Source organism: Manacus candei, unplaced genomic scaffold (genome assembly GCF_025592945.1).
Source record: "Manacus candei isolate 608988 ecotype Guabito, Panama unplaced genomic scaffold, ASM2559294v1 h1tg000061l, whole genome shotgun sequence".
Lineage (NCBI taxonomy): Eukaryota > Metazoa > Chordata > Aves > Passeriformes > Pipridae > Manacus > Manacus candei.
In genome coordinates, this window is record NW_026138109.1 from 1,429,057 (window position 1) to 1,443,113 (window position 14,057).

Below are 14,057 nucleotides of genomic sequence, written 5' to 3' on the forward strand. Positions count from 1 at the left end.
TCTTCCCTAAAATTTTTGGTAGCAAGGTATTTAGACTGCTCTGTGATATATAATGCTCTAATGTTTTGATGTTGGTAGTCTGTGTTCTCTATCTGCATGGGAGGTCACCGCAGGACAATTGCATTTTTTTTAATCTTAAAAAAGTCCAGACAGGTTTAATTTTATGACTGTAGAATCAGTTTGCAAGCTTTATGCTATTTTGATATTCTTGTAACATGAAAGCTACTTGAAGTAGATGAAATATTTTGGTCCAGACAAAGAAAATACAAACTATGCCCTAGACTTATTAACTTTTTAGTAATGGTTATGTTCCAGTAGCTGTGTCTCACAGAAACATTTGTACTGTGCAGCTGATACTGCAAGTCTATTGTATTAAAGAAAATATGGACAGACTTTTATTCAAAGTTAGATCTAATACTCTACCAGCAACAAACTTGCATTAGCAATAACATGCCAACCTGTAACTACTTAATGATGTCTAGACATAATTACTTTTGAAGGTGATTCTTGGCTCAATATGACCTGGCACTGTGCACTTGCAGCCTAGAAAGCCAACTGTGTCCTGAGCTGCATCCAAAGCAGGGTGGTCATCAGGTCACAGGAGTTATTCTGCCCCTCTACTCTGCTCTGATGAGATACCACATGGATTACTGCATCCAGTTCTGGAATCCCCAACAAAAGAAGGATGTGGACCTGTTGGAATGCATCCAGAGGAGGGCCACTAAGTTGATCAGAGGATTGGAGCACCTCTTCTACAAAGACTGGCTGAGAACTGGAGTTGTTCAGTTTGGAGAAGGCTCCAGGGAGACTGTAATTACAGCACCTTCCAGTATCAAAAGGGGGCTTAAAAGAAGGTTGGAGTGGGACTTTTCACAAGGGCATGTAGTGATAGGACAAGGGGCCCTAAGCTGAAGTGAGGGTAACTTTAGATATAAGGAAGAAATTCTTTACTGGGAACCTGGTGAGGCAGAGAAGTTGTGGATGCCCCATGGCTGGAAGCGTTCAAAGCCAGGTCAGATGGGGCTCTGAATAACCTGCTCTAGTGGAAGATGTCTCTGCCCATGGGAGGAGGGTTGGAACTGGATGATCTGTAAGGTTCCCTTCCAACCCAAAGCATTCTATGACAATTATATCACAGACTGCTGAAGCCTCAGCTCTGTAATCCATTTCATTGTGTCTGCAGTAAAAATCTACAGCAGCTGCTAGTTGTACAAAGTAAAATGAGGAAAGCAGGTGATGATCTTTTTTTCCTTGGGGATTTCAATCAGTTTTAATACTTAGTTAATATATCTAAATTAAGTAAACCATAATGAAACATACAGCTTCAGGCAGAAATGTGGTTAAACTGTGCTTATTAACTTATTGATGCACTTTCCTCGGTGGAAGTGAGTCCATCCTCTGCCGGACAGCAGCTACTCCTTGCATGCTTACATATACACATCCTACAAACCATGTGGGCCCTATAATCTAGGCAGAGCTAAGCAAGTTCGAGTTTTCCTTTGTTTTGGAGGTTGGAGAGAAGCCCTCTGCTGTTTGAATGTCGTTTTTACTGGCAATTGTACTGAATCTTGAGCACAGATCACTTCCTCTGTCAAATAATTCTTTTTCTCTTTAGAAGAGAAATACATACATGACCTTTTCCATTTTTGGTGTTCATTTTTCCACGTTCATGTTTGCCATTACCATGCAACTAATTAGTGTATTAATTTCACAAAAATAAATGTTTAGCTTGTCTTTTAGTGGATGGTTTATGAATGAAGTAAAACCTATGTAGTGCTTGCATACTGGTGCTGTGCTCAGATAAAGAAAAATAGTTAAGTTCTACTTAGGACCCCACGATCAGGGGCAATTCTTGTGTTGCCCTAGTGCCTCTCTAGTGCTGCAGTGTCCTGGAAGATTTCTCCAGGGTGACCTTAAGTGCACCTTCCCCCATCAGCAATGCAGCTGTGAAGGAGGGTGCAGAAAAAAAGAGAATAATTGTGTACTTCCCCACAGTGACCAGGAACAATGAATGGAAGAGATGTTGTACTGAGTCACAGCTGAGTGTTACAATGTGTGTATGCTGCCTTGGTAAAAACAATGAAATGTCATTTTGTGTCCCTAGCTGTGCATGAGGCAAGTACTGCTTTGTTCTGGAACAATGATGTATCGATCTTGTGTAACTTTGGGTTCTTCAGCTGGCATCTCAAAGCGAAATGGAAATGCCTCTAGGAGGGATGTTGTGCATAATTAGAGGTAAAATGTATCTTGCTGAAATTTAAGTCCATACTCCAAACTCTGTGTTCTGTCTCCCTCTGTAGGGCTACCCTTTCTGCTAAGGCAGATCATTGTGTTCTAAGGTAGCTGCCTCAGGCTATATCTGGAGTGACCCAGAAGTGTTTCCAAATTTCCAGGCCAGGGGATGAATCCCAGCTGTGTCACAGTGTGTGTTAGGGAAAGATGTGGCTCTGCACATGTCCCAGTATCCATACATGCAGGACTACACTGCTGGGTGAAGGCTACTTTGTCTTCTGGGGAGGTCCACTGAGTGGGATGATAGGCAGCTGCAGATAAATATACAAGGAAATATACAGCTTTCTGAAACGAGTCCAAGCGTTTCTCTGCCTTGTCTGTAGGGGAGGGTAATCCCACCCCTTTGTGGCTCTACCAGGTGTGTCACATTTGTGGCTCTGGTGCAGAGAGATGTTCCCAGGAGCAAATGCTGCAGACCGGTGGGTCATCATGTGATTCTTGTAGAAATTTGACAGATGAGGGCTGTCTGTGGAAGGGAAGTGCATGTCTTCAGAGCATGAATTTCTCCTCAGAAGATGCCTTAGTCTTGGCTGGCAACATTTGAATATACTGATCCATCCCTTTGTGTGGCCGAATATCCATATACCAGCATTCCTTAATTTTAGGAGTTTCCTTTCCTGTTTTTGATCATTCTGCTCTGTTCTCAGGAGAAGCTTGGCCTCATGCATAAGATGAAAACAGTAAGAGATGGATTGCCATGAAATAGGCGGGTGGGGGAAGGGGGCTGTGTTATAAGGCGCCTACCCAGGAGATGGCAGCCGAGAGATGGCTCAGTGGGTAGAGCAGGTCCTGCCCTGCACAGGTGCTGGCTGTGCTGGGAAGTACAGGCCCTTGCTTTGGCTGTCATTCATGAAAGTGCCATTGTTGCACTCAGGAATGAAGCCTTTAGATTGTTCAACTTTAAACTAGATTTTTTGGTCCTTTCAGCTCACTTTTCCCACAGCTGTTAAAGTAATTTGTAGCTTCACATTCATTTGCTCCTTCAAAAACATTAAAAGGAAAGAACTGTTAAACCTAATTATTAACAAATTGTCTGTGAAAGCAGACAGTGCTGCCCTTTGCCCCCTAAAATGCTCTGAAACTCAGTCTTGAGCCCTTCCATTAAGTGTCCTGTGGAAGTGGTGGAAGAGTTCAGAATAGGCTGATGACTATAAATGACCAATTTCTTTGATTACCCTAGGCCTGTTTTCTGAAAAACAAACAAATCATAAAATTGATCTTATCAAGTGTTACAAAGATTAGTATCCTGATGTATCTTTATAGCAGTTCTCTTTTAAATGTTCCATTTCAACTATTTTAAGTGGCCTATACATTTTAAAAACTGCTAGCATACCAAAGCCTGTGATCACATACAAATAATTCACCATAAATGAGAACAGAAAGGTAACTTAAAAGATAGGACCCAAGTTTTCTGAGGCAATGAAAATGTACACTTAATTACCTTTAAAGGCAATTAAACGTTGAGGCAGTTAGCTATATATTTCAAGATGCATTTTCATACCTTCATTTTCTTTAGTCTGTAACTTGCAAGCTTTTGTTGTAACCCAGTTTTGGATGTAAAGTGTAAAATACCTTGTGCTTTACCCCCAGTCAGCAACCCAACCCCACCCAGCCACTCGCTCACTCTGCTCCTCATGGGATGGGGTAGAGAACAGAAAGAGTAAAAGAGAAGAAATCTTGTGGGTTGAGATAAAGACAGTTTAATAGGGAAAGTAAAAACCGCTCATGCAAGTAAAGCAAAACAAGGAATTGATTCACCACTTCCCATCGGCAGACAAGTTCAGCCATCCCCATGAAAGCAGAGCTCTACCATGTGTAACCATGGCTTGGGAAGACAAATGCCATCATTCTGAACACACACCCCCTCCTTCTCCTTCCCCCAGCTTTATATGCTGAGCATGACACCATATGGAATGGGATGGGATATCCCCGTGTCCCCTCTCAACTTCTTGTGCAGCCCCAGCCTCCTGTGGGTGGGATGAGGAGCAGAATAGGCCTTGGCCCTGTGTCAGCACTGCTCAGTGATAGCTAAAACATCTCTGTGTTATCAGTACTGTTTCCAGCACAAATGCAAAACACAGCCTCATACCAGCTACTGCCAAGAAAACTTGCTCTACCTCAGTCAAAACCAGCACATACATAAGCCAGTATTTAAGGAATCTGGCTTTTAATTCTGAAAAACACTGAAACTTGAAGTACAGAGTTTTGTGCCTTGAGATCAGGTTTGTCTGGTATTGTATTATGGAAGTGTTAAAGTTGGTAGCCTACCTGAATGTCTGTGTACTGTTGTTAAAAGTACGGAGGAGTTGAAAGTGGAAATAAAAAGCTCTGTGAAAGAGGGTAGTTTTCAGGTGGTACTTACTGACAGTACTATCTTCTTTCTATTAATAGCCAAGTTCTCTTCCTTTGCCACATTGTGTCTGCTGAAATGTTGAATTCAGCTCTTCCAGTGTATGGTGGGGAGTGGCCAGAGCCAGGCATGACATGCTACTGCTGACCAGTTCTGTAAACAGCAAAAAGTGCAAAGCCTACCAGTATGTGATACAATTTTAGATGCCAGTGATGATAACCTCCTGTTTATAGGAAGGTCTGTCTGTGGTAATGTTTTAACACCATCTATTCTACTAGAGCTTTTCAAATATTTTACACTAATTTGAGCTGACTTACACTACAATATAGTTTACTGATAGTGTTATACTCCTGATTATGATCTACAAGACTTCAAGTGCAGCTTCTCTGTATACCTAGCAGAGTCATCCCCTTTAGGATTCTCACTGTGTGCTACTGGAACAAAGACACACTCCGCTCCATTTTATGCAGTGCTTTTTTGAGTAGCATTGCTTCGCTTTAGGGTGCTATTTAAAAATAAATGAGTCTGTGTTCAGCAGCAGTCTTGGTTTTATTGGAGTAATGCTGTTAGGCCCTCAGAGAGGCACCACAGTGATACAGTCCCTGCTCCCATAGAGCTTACATGCTAGCTTTTAGAAGTCAACATTATTATAAACTCTCTTGTATATCTCAAATTTATACATAGGCTCATATGAAACCAACTCTGATTTTGGATTTGATTCTAGTACTTCAAGAAATCAGCAGCTAGATTTCAAGACCAGAATCAGACGTAACTTGAGTTTGCTGAACGTATCGCTGACTTTTCTTGTTGCAAGCACATGCTGAAGCTCAAAATTTCAGAATATTTAAAACATGCTGTTTTAAAAAAGTAAACTTAAAAAAAAAAAACCCTTGCACGCACAATACAAGATATACATAATATTTCCAGTATTATTTGCGGCTGTGCCAACTTAAAAGTGCAATAGACTCACCATTACAAAAACTGAATTAGCCACTGAAGTATTAATTATAAAAAGAAAGTAAACTAGTAACTTGAAGTGGTTAGGATACAAAAACCTTACCCATTGCTATGCCTCCCCTTTTTTTTTGGAAAAAAACTATTGTGTCCAGGCTGGGGGGAAGATCCTGTTGTCCGGGTCAGAATAAAACCCAGTGAAGACTAGTGAATTAAATCATTGCTAGCCGGTTGATAAACTGTTAAATCCCCAAAGAAGTTGCATGTCAGATATTGACCTGTACCTCCTACCAAAGGCGGAAGAAGGAAATCTGACTGAATGCCTGAATTTCCCTTGCAGGCAGCACCAGAAATGAAACATTCTGCTATCTGATGCATTGTGAAATTCCCCCTCTGCCCTGAAGTGCCTGACCCTGATTATGTAGGAGCTTCCCACATGTACAGGTGTAGAGTTTGTTTTCTTCTGCACAAGTTTACACAAGAACTGAGGCAGACAAATTTTTTTCTTTACTTTCTGAGCATTTGCCCTCAAGCTTTATAAGTCAGGAGCATATTCTTTAGATTTATGTAATTGCTAATTTTTTTCTTTTTTTTTACTTTTTAAATAATTGTTTTGGTCACAGACTCAGCTGATGGCAAGAATCTTGTCTGACAATCGAGATCAGAATCTGGATAGTTTTTCAGAATGTTAAAAAAAAAATACCACAAAATGTAACATTTCATAGATACAAAATAAACCCAAAACACATATAAAACTACACTGAGCACAATCCAGCTGTTGCTGCAAATGAAGCATCTCTTTCTTGTTTGCCAAAGAGATGGTTGGCTTCTGACTGATTACTGATTAAAAAAGACCGAGTAAAACTTTCAAATGTGCTCAAGCCTAGTCCCTCAGAAAATAACTGAAAGGTGCCTAAGCATAATTACAGTCTATCCTTGGGGAAAAGAAAACATGACTTCAGGTCAGATCAGGCACATTTGAATGTTTTACTCTTGTTCAAGTAAATCATCTCGAGTTGGAAACACATCTCACTTGCATGGCAGCATACACAAGGAAAACAAATCTCTCACAAGCAATTAAAAGTGTAACTGCCAGCCATGAGAGAGAAAGACAGCCAAAAGGTCAATTCCTCTGACTGTTTCCAGTCTTACAGCATGGGCCTTTCTAAGACAGACTGAGCTTTCATTATAACCAGGCAGCATAACAGCATGTGATAAACTTGAGGTGTGTAACCAACACAAAGTCACCCAAGTATTGTGCTTAGAGCTCCTACCAGAGCACTACAGTACTTTGCTGTATAAAACATAAGTTAACTTCAGCAAGACATGAACAGGTGGGACCAAATGTGACAGGTAAGGAGGTTGTACTGAACTTTGGTCTCCTGGAGGGCACTGAGATGCTAAAGAAGTTAAGTGCAGTAAACATTTTACAGACCTTAGATCTTCATTATCCCCTTTTGTAACATGCTTAATTCCTCAGTCATCTATCCCCTTTAGTTAACTTTTTGCTCCTAGTCTTGCAAAATCTTTCAGTACAGAATCAAAGGCAAGATCTTGACTGTCTTCCTTATTTCTGTCAAAAGCCAAACTGGTGTCAGAGGGACTGAGAGCATAAAGCCCAGCCTAATAGAAGTGGTAGAGCTTCTCAAGATGAAATCTGAAAACCAGTAATAACATTGCAAAGAACATGCTGTAAGTGATTATGAAATTCATATTTTCTTCTCAGACAGAAAGTATGCAGAAGGCAGTTATACATACCATTTGGCAATATTTCCCCAAAACAATATCCTTCAGTAATTTAGTTGTGACCTTAGTGCAAGAAATATGGTGAACTTTTGGAGCACTTTGCCCAACCAGTTGTCCTGTAGCACCCAGACAGACATATTCATACACAGTTCCCAGTTTGTAGATTAGTTAAGACAAAGGTTTGCTGGTGGAAAATATTTTTCTAAAACAATAAGGATGGAGCTAGTCAATGAAAAAATAAGTCTTCTTCTCCCAGTCTGGAAGCAGCATTCACCACACATTCATCATCAAGTTAATAAAAAATGTCCTTTACACATATGGTACTTGTCAACTGAATTACGAACTGATGCTGTTCCACAATAATCTGAAATAAATTGTTCTGTTTTACTCTGCAGTGGATCAAGGGAAGGGCTGCTGGCACAGTATGTTACTGTATACTCCGGACCTGCCAGTTCTAAGGGCTGAGTTTGTTTGAAAGGCAAAAATTGACTAGAAAAGACACTATAAATCATTTTTGAAAAAACCAAACTGTCCTGCAGTTACTCTTATAATAGAGTAGAATCTGTAAAATATTTTCATCTATAAACACACTTTCATTAAAAATGCTTAAATGTTACTAAGCTTTAAGGCACTCCAGCTGAAGAACCGACTGGATCGCAACTACTGTTGGTGGCTCAGATCTCCTCTTTATCCATATAACTTATCTTCTTCAGTCTTTGTCCTTTGTGAGTTCTGCAATTTCATCGACATCTTCTATATCCTGTGTCATTTTCTCATATTGTCTCTTGAAGAAGCCAAGCTGTGAGAAGTATTAAAATAACAGCACACTGCAGTCAGTAGTTGATAGTTCATTTCTTAACTAAGCTAAATACTGTGATGGTAGAAGTGCACGTGTGCATGCACAAACTACTGAGTTTGATTTGTAGAAAATTCTTGCTTCTAAAATGAAAGATCTGGGCCCTAAACTCCTGCCTGGTGCAACTAAATACCAGAACAGCAGTGCTGATTAGCCATTTGTCTCCCTGACTCTCCATGCTGCCTTGGTGTGTCAAGGAGCCCTTCAAACACCAATGCACACAGAACTCCCCTTTATCTAGGTATCCTTTGTAAATGACTTTTTGCCCTTGCTTTTTCTCTGTTCTTTTGTCTGTTTAGATACATCCTCTCCCTCCTTGCTTCTAATCCCCAGCCTTGTCCACTGGGAATATCATGGGCATTCAGAGCTCAGCTAGGGTATTATGGAAGGAGGCAGACAGTGTCAAAAGGAAAAAAGTAAATACCACAGCCCTTGTTTTGAACAACTGGCAACTCATTTATCATCTTCATGTTGCCAGTTTCTATAAGAACTCATTTCACAAACCATTCTAAAATACATCAAGGGTGTAATGCCAATGCAGTATTATTCATGCCACCAAACTGCATATGCAGTTTAGTTCCACACCAGAGAGATTCCAGAGAAAATAGCCCAATGTATTTATACCTTTCTGTTTTTAAGAATATAAACTTACTTTCCACAAAACGGCAACCAACACTAACAGCAAGAGGAGTCCCGCCAATATACTGCCAATCACAACACCTACTGGTATCTCAGCTTTCTCATCTGGCTTCATTATTGTAACTGGGATCTGAAAACAGAGAGATTGTGCATTAAGGATTAATGTTAACTGCATATGAAGTAGGATTTGTAAACCAAAGATCAAGAATGGCTGGACTCACACATTCCGGGGTCAATGACTAGAACACATCAAGCAATTACAGCCAGTTCACTAGTGTCTGTGGGTGCCTGGCTGCGCCACCATGGCCAACAGCAGTGCCAGGTAAGGATTAGGAGCCCTCATCATTCCTAGTGATACGTAACAGGCAGAGAACAACCTCCTCCTGCCAGCTTTCTGCCTCTCCATTAACAGGAGGCCTTTCAGAGTTGTCCCCATAGTGCACAGACACACCATCACTGCATAAACCAGACATATCTACATGAAAGTGGGGAATAGCCTGGTGTACAGCACCATCTGCTCAAAAACAGACCTCTGTTGTGTCAGCTGGAGAAGAACTACTTTTCACCAAGCACTGTGGTGGGCACATGTAGGAGGCAATACTAATCACTGAGGTCGGACACCATCATGCGCTCGCTGCATCTGCTGAAACTTCAACCCTCTTGCTGGGCAGGTACCACCTCTCCATGTTCTTCCCACCTCCTGTGAAACCACTAACAACTTGGTAGATCTCATGTTAATCTGTGTTCTTCTGAGTCAACTGAAAGAATCTACTGTAAGATGTATGGGTTGAACAGGAGCACTTGTAGCACACCTACACTGGACTACCACAAAGCAATACCAGAGAGGTCCCAGAAGAGCATACGGTGTCTGGAAGTTACTTTTGAGGTGATACCCTATCTAGCTGGATTACGTATTATAACCAACTATATAATTACATATAACATAGCTGCTCAGGGAGACATTGCTGTAATATTTATGAACTGCCAAATCTTTGGATTTAATCTTGGAATGACATGCATTTAGCTGAAGGTTTTTTTCCTTCCTGAAACATGATAAAATAAGTCACACTGGTTTACTTTCCCTGGGTTGCTTGTCCGGTGCATTTGTCTGGTGTAATTTAATCTTAAGCTTTCTGGGAAACTTGCACTGGAATGACATCTCAGTGATTTAAGCAATTTCTGCTAGAAGGCTCCAGTGTTGTGCTAGGTGTGGCTATGTGTATTCATTTCACTGAGGCTGGCTTTGTGTATGTGCTAACCAAATGTCCGTAATGATGATTCTAGCAGGTTCATGTCCTGTCCTCCAGCTGGCAGTTCTTTCCAACTTGGAAAAAATCTGAAAGCTTTTATGCAAAAATACCTAAGCAGCTTCCCCATATAGCATCATAAGGCAACATTCATTCATTTGGCTAAACAACAACCCAGCTCATCCAATCTAAAAAGCCAATTTCATATGTATGTGCAGTTTGCCTAGTAATGATTTCTCCAGCAGATTAACAGTGAAGTGGCACTGTTGGAAAGGAAAATTGATGCCTAAGAAAAAATTACCTTGCCTGAAATTAAAGTGTGGTCAATAAGACACCATGACTGGGATCTACCTCATCTACTGTTATGCCTACAGTGTGGTTACTTGACTTCTAAAGGAGGATAGGCTCTCTTAGGGCCTAATTCACTCTACTTATTTTCAGGATCATTTATAAGATAAGATGGATTTCATTTCAGAAATACCTATTTTTTCTATGGATTAGGGTTTATAGAATGGCTAACTGTAATGTGGATGACTAATGTAGATATTAAGTTAGATGAATTCTAGCATGCCCATCTAAATTAACAAGGTCAGTAGGGAAATAAGATTCCTTCTGCACTGTGTTGTTCCCAAGGCAGTGTGAAGGGCAGACTGGGTACCTCTGTTGGCCTGACGAGAGGTATATACAGTGCTGGGTAGTGACTCCATGACTGAAGTGTCAAACTGTGTGCCCTAGAGAGAACGTACCTCCACAATCTTGGCACGTTTATCAAGACTTCTCACAGAGCAAGAGGCTTTTGAGTAAGGATCAGGCTGCAAGCCTTGTCAAAAGCCATGGTGTTTCTTAGGAACCTGTGGATAACTTTCAGGGCCTGTTCAGCCACTGTCTCAGAGTTGTAAAAGTCCCAGCTGCATATGTATCAATGGCTGGCTGATGAATTAACTTTTATTTGTCAACTGTCATTCAAATAATTAAATTCTAGTTCTCCTGAAATGGCCAACAGAACTGCTGGTAATGTAAATTTGGTAGTATCATGCTCCAGGTGTGGAAAAATAATTAGTTTATGAGGTACCTAAAAAGCCTGTGCAATTACCTGAAATATTTGCATTATGTATGAATGAGTTTCATCTCCTAAAGGAAATGACACCATGCCACAAAGCCGAAACACTCAGAACACTTAAAATACTGGTATGTAATTTTTCTGCAAAAACAGGGCATTATTTACAGAACATATTTCCATACATATTTCCTTTGCTCTTCAGGCACTGGAGGTTTTCCTGATTACAAGTTTATTTAGAGGTTCTTCACAAGATATGGTGTGATCTATGAGAAACCAATGACTAGAAATGGTACTGGATTATGGTCTTATCACCACAGTGAGACAGATCAATCACTAATTGCCTTTGTACATATTTAACTGAATCCTCCCTTGTCTTTGAATGGTCTATGCTACACATTCTCACAGATAGTTGACTCATTTACTAATTTGTACTTTGGTCTTCGATGGCCTTGATTATTTTTATGGATAAAACAGGCTACTAAATCCTGTAAAAAGAAATCTTAACATAGTACTGCAAATGCAAATGTCCTCTCAAGACAGACCAGGAGAATAAGGTATCCTTTCTTATTACAACAGTACCACAGTGCTACTGTATTCTTTAAGTGTTTTCTATGTTTGTATGTAGTAGATGGAAAACCTGAGAAAAGAATTCTGTACTAATAAAGCAGTGGCTTGGAGACTTCTCTTGAGATTAACTGTGTCCACATTGTCCATATGACAGCCATTCCAAATGCTAAAAATATTCTACACTATTTTACAAATGAAATTATGTATATTTTCTGGAGACCTGTGCCAAACATTTGTCTAGAAACATCAAACCATATATGCTTACAGAAGTAAGCAACACTATAAATCACATTTGCAAACATGTTTTTCAGAGCTTATTTATCTACAACAATTAAGTCCATTGCAGAAAGAAGTCCAAATTTTGATCCTTTCATAAACAGGAAGCTATATGGATTTCAGAAGTTTCTAACTGACTTTTTCTGATGGCTCTACAATCTATTTGAGACTTGCAGATTTTAACTAGGTCTGGTTTATATAGCAGTTGGCTGAAATGAAAACATTTTAGTAACTTAAGGGAGGTTTTATATAATCAGAAATATACATTAGTTCTACACAATCAAATTGCTGTGTACTCCTAAAAGATACTGAAAATTAAAATTATCACTTTAATACAGTAAAAGATAGAGAAGTTGAAAAAAATATACTTATCTGTCACTTACAGTTAGGGTATTCTCTCCAATTATAAATAACTCAGGGTTATGTGTATCAATTTTTGCTTCTACAGAGAGTTGTAAAGTTTGGAAAGTTAACTGAAAGAAAAGATTAAAACAACTGTAAAGCTCTGTTATAAGGCAAATCATTTAGAATGTAGACATCCTAAGATGATTCTCTTGTTTTGAAATGAAAACTTCAGAACCAGAAAAAAAACATAGTAATAAGAATATTAAAATGCTCTTTTTATTTGTCCCTAGCTAACACATATATCAAAGTAATAATATATCAGTAATCCACACTTAGCAATGACACCGGGGAACTGTTTTTTTTTTCTTTCTTTAACATACAGTTCAAGAAAAACAGAAGGAATTGTTTATATAACCCTTTTTATAGTTATTTCAAAGCTGTCACTGCTGCTAGCAGGGAAGAGATGAGGAAAAATAACAGTGAGAAAGAGAGACAGCAACAAAAGACAGATGGAAATAAATCTCTGGCCTTTGAAAGAAATGGAAACTGGATGTTCTTTTACTTCCCCCCCTCACCTCTATCCAATGCTTCTGTTTTTCTCCATTTATTTTTTTCCTATCACTGTGTGTTTCTCTTCACTTCTCAAATCCTGACATGGCTCTCTCAGCTTAAACAGAGAAGACGACAAAAAGCTTAAGCCAGTTCCCATATGAAAAGGGACCTTGTGCCAGACCCCACTTCCCTCCGTGGATGTACTGGGAGGAAAGGAGACACTGACAGCTCACTGCTGCTCTTCTCCTATAGCACCAGGAATGGCCTCAGGTTCGTGGGAGCACAGGAGCACTTGCCTCCTCAGCCATTCCTCTGTGGCACGGGCAGGTACCACGGGCTTGACACAGGAAACACGGGCAATCGTGGGTCTGCAGCAGCTCACACACACCGAATTGACTGTCCCTGCCCCATAAGTTATTGCACCTCTGCACTGTGGCCATCTGCCCAAGTGGTCTGTTCTGCACACCTAAAAGTCTAGAAACCCACCTTAGTGCTACTCAAGGAACCTCAATTCCTAAACACATCTTTTCTTTGCTTAGTAGGTACTGGCAAGCTCACTATGCCCTTCTTGGACAATGGCTCATTGCCACTAAATAAAAAGGCTGATGATGTGCATTATTGAGTGAGTGCTTTCAAGATTATTTGAAGTGAACTTTGACTATTAAAAAAAAATTACAAAATGGGAAATGCAAGGAAAACTGTGGCATAAGATTTTTCCTTCCCATCAGCCAGTAGTAAACAAATTATTTCCACTCACTTTCTTGTGAGGGTACAACCTTCTGTTCAGATCTCCCCCCTCTCTGTACCTGACAGCACTAACAAATAGTCTTGACGCAGATGATTTAAAAAATACAAACTTTAAAGACAGACTCTTTTTGTTGCACACTTGCATAATGCACTTTACAATATCAACCTGACCTTTTCCTTTCAAGAGTTGAATGCTGACAACAGCCCTGCTGTTAAATATCAATACCTGCCACAGGACTTGCCAGACAAACTAAGGGGACTTCATCATGTTCCTGATGCTTTAGGCAAACCCAGGACTCCAAGACTGTTTGGTTGGTTGCCTAGCTAAGAAACAAACATGGTATAACTTCAAAAGTCTGTTAACTCAGAATGAGTTATATCCTAGAGGACACATGGTGATTTAAAATGGGAAAGCCAAGATATTAT

General features: G+C 40.0%; 1 protein-coding gene across 2 annotated transcripts in view; it reads right to left on the minus strand.

Annotated features, from left to right (window-relative positions):
* Positions 1–5,157: 5,157 nt before the first annotated feature.
* ITGA2 (integrin subunit alpha 2) overlaps positions 5,158–14,057 on the minus strand; it is a 68,810-nt gene continuing 59,910 nt past the window's right edge. Inside the window, exons 28-30 of one of the 2 annotated variants that reach the window (XM_051804728.1) lie at positions 12,371–12,460; positions 8,851–8,967; positions 5,158–8,141 (exon numbers count right to left, since the gene is read on the minus strand). In XM_051804728.1, coding sequence (XP_051660688.1) covers positions 8,052–8,141; positions 8,851–8,967; positions 12,371–12,460 — 297 coding nt within the window. In that variant the 3' untranslated portion in view covers positions 5,158–8,051. The remainder of the gene's footprint in view (positions 8,142–8,850; positions 8,968–12,370; positions 12,461–14,057) is intronic. The other variant, XM_051804727.1, reaches the window with a different exon arrangement.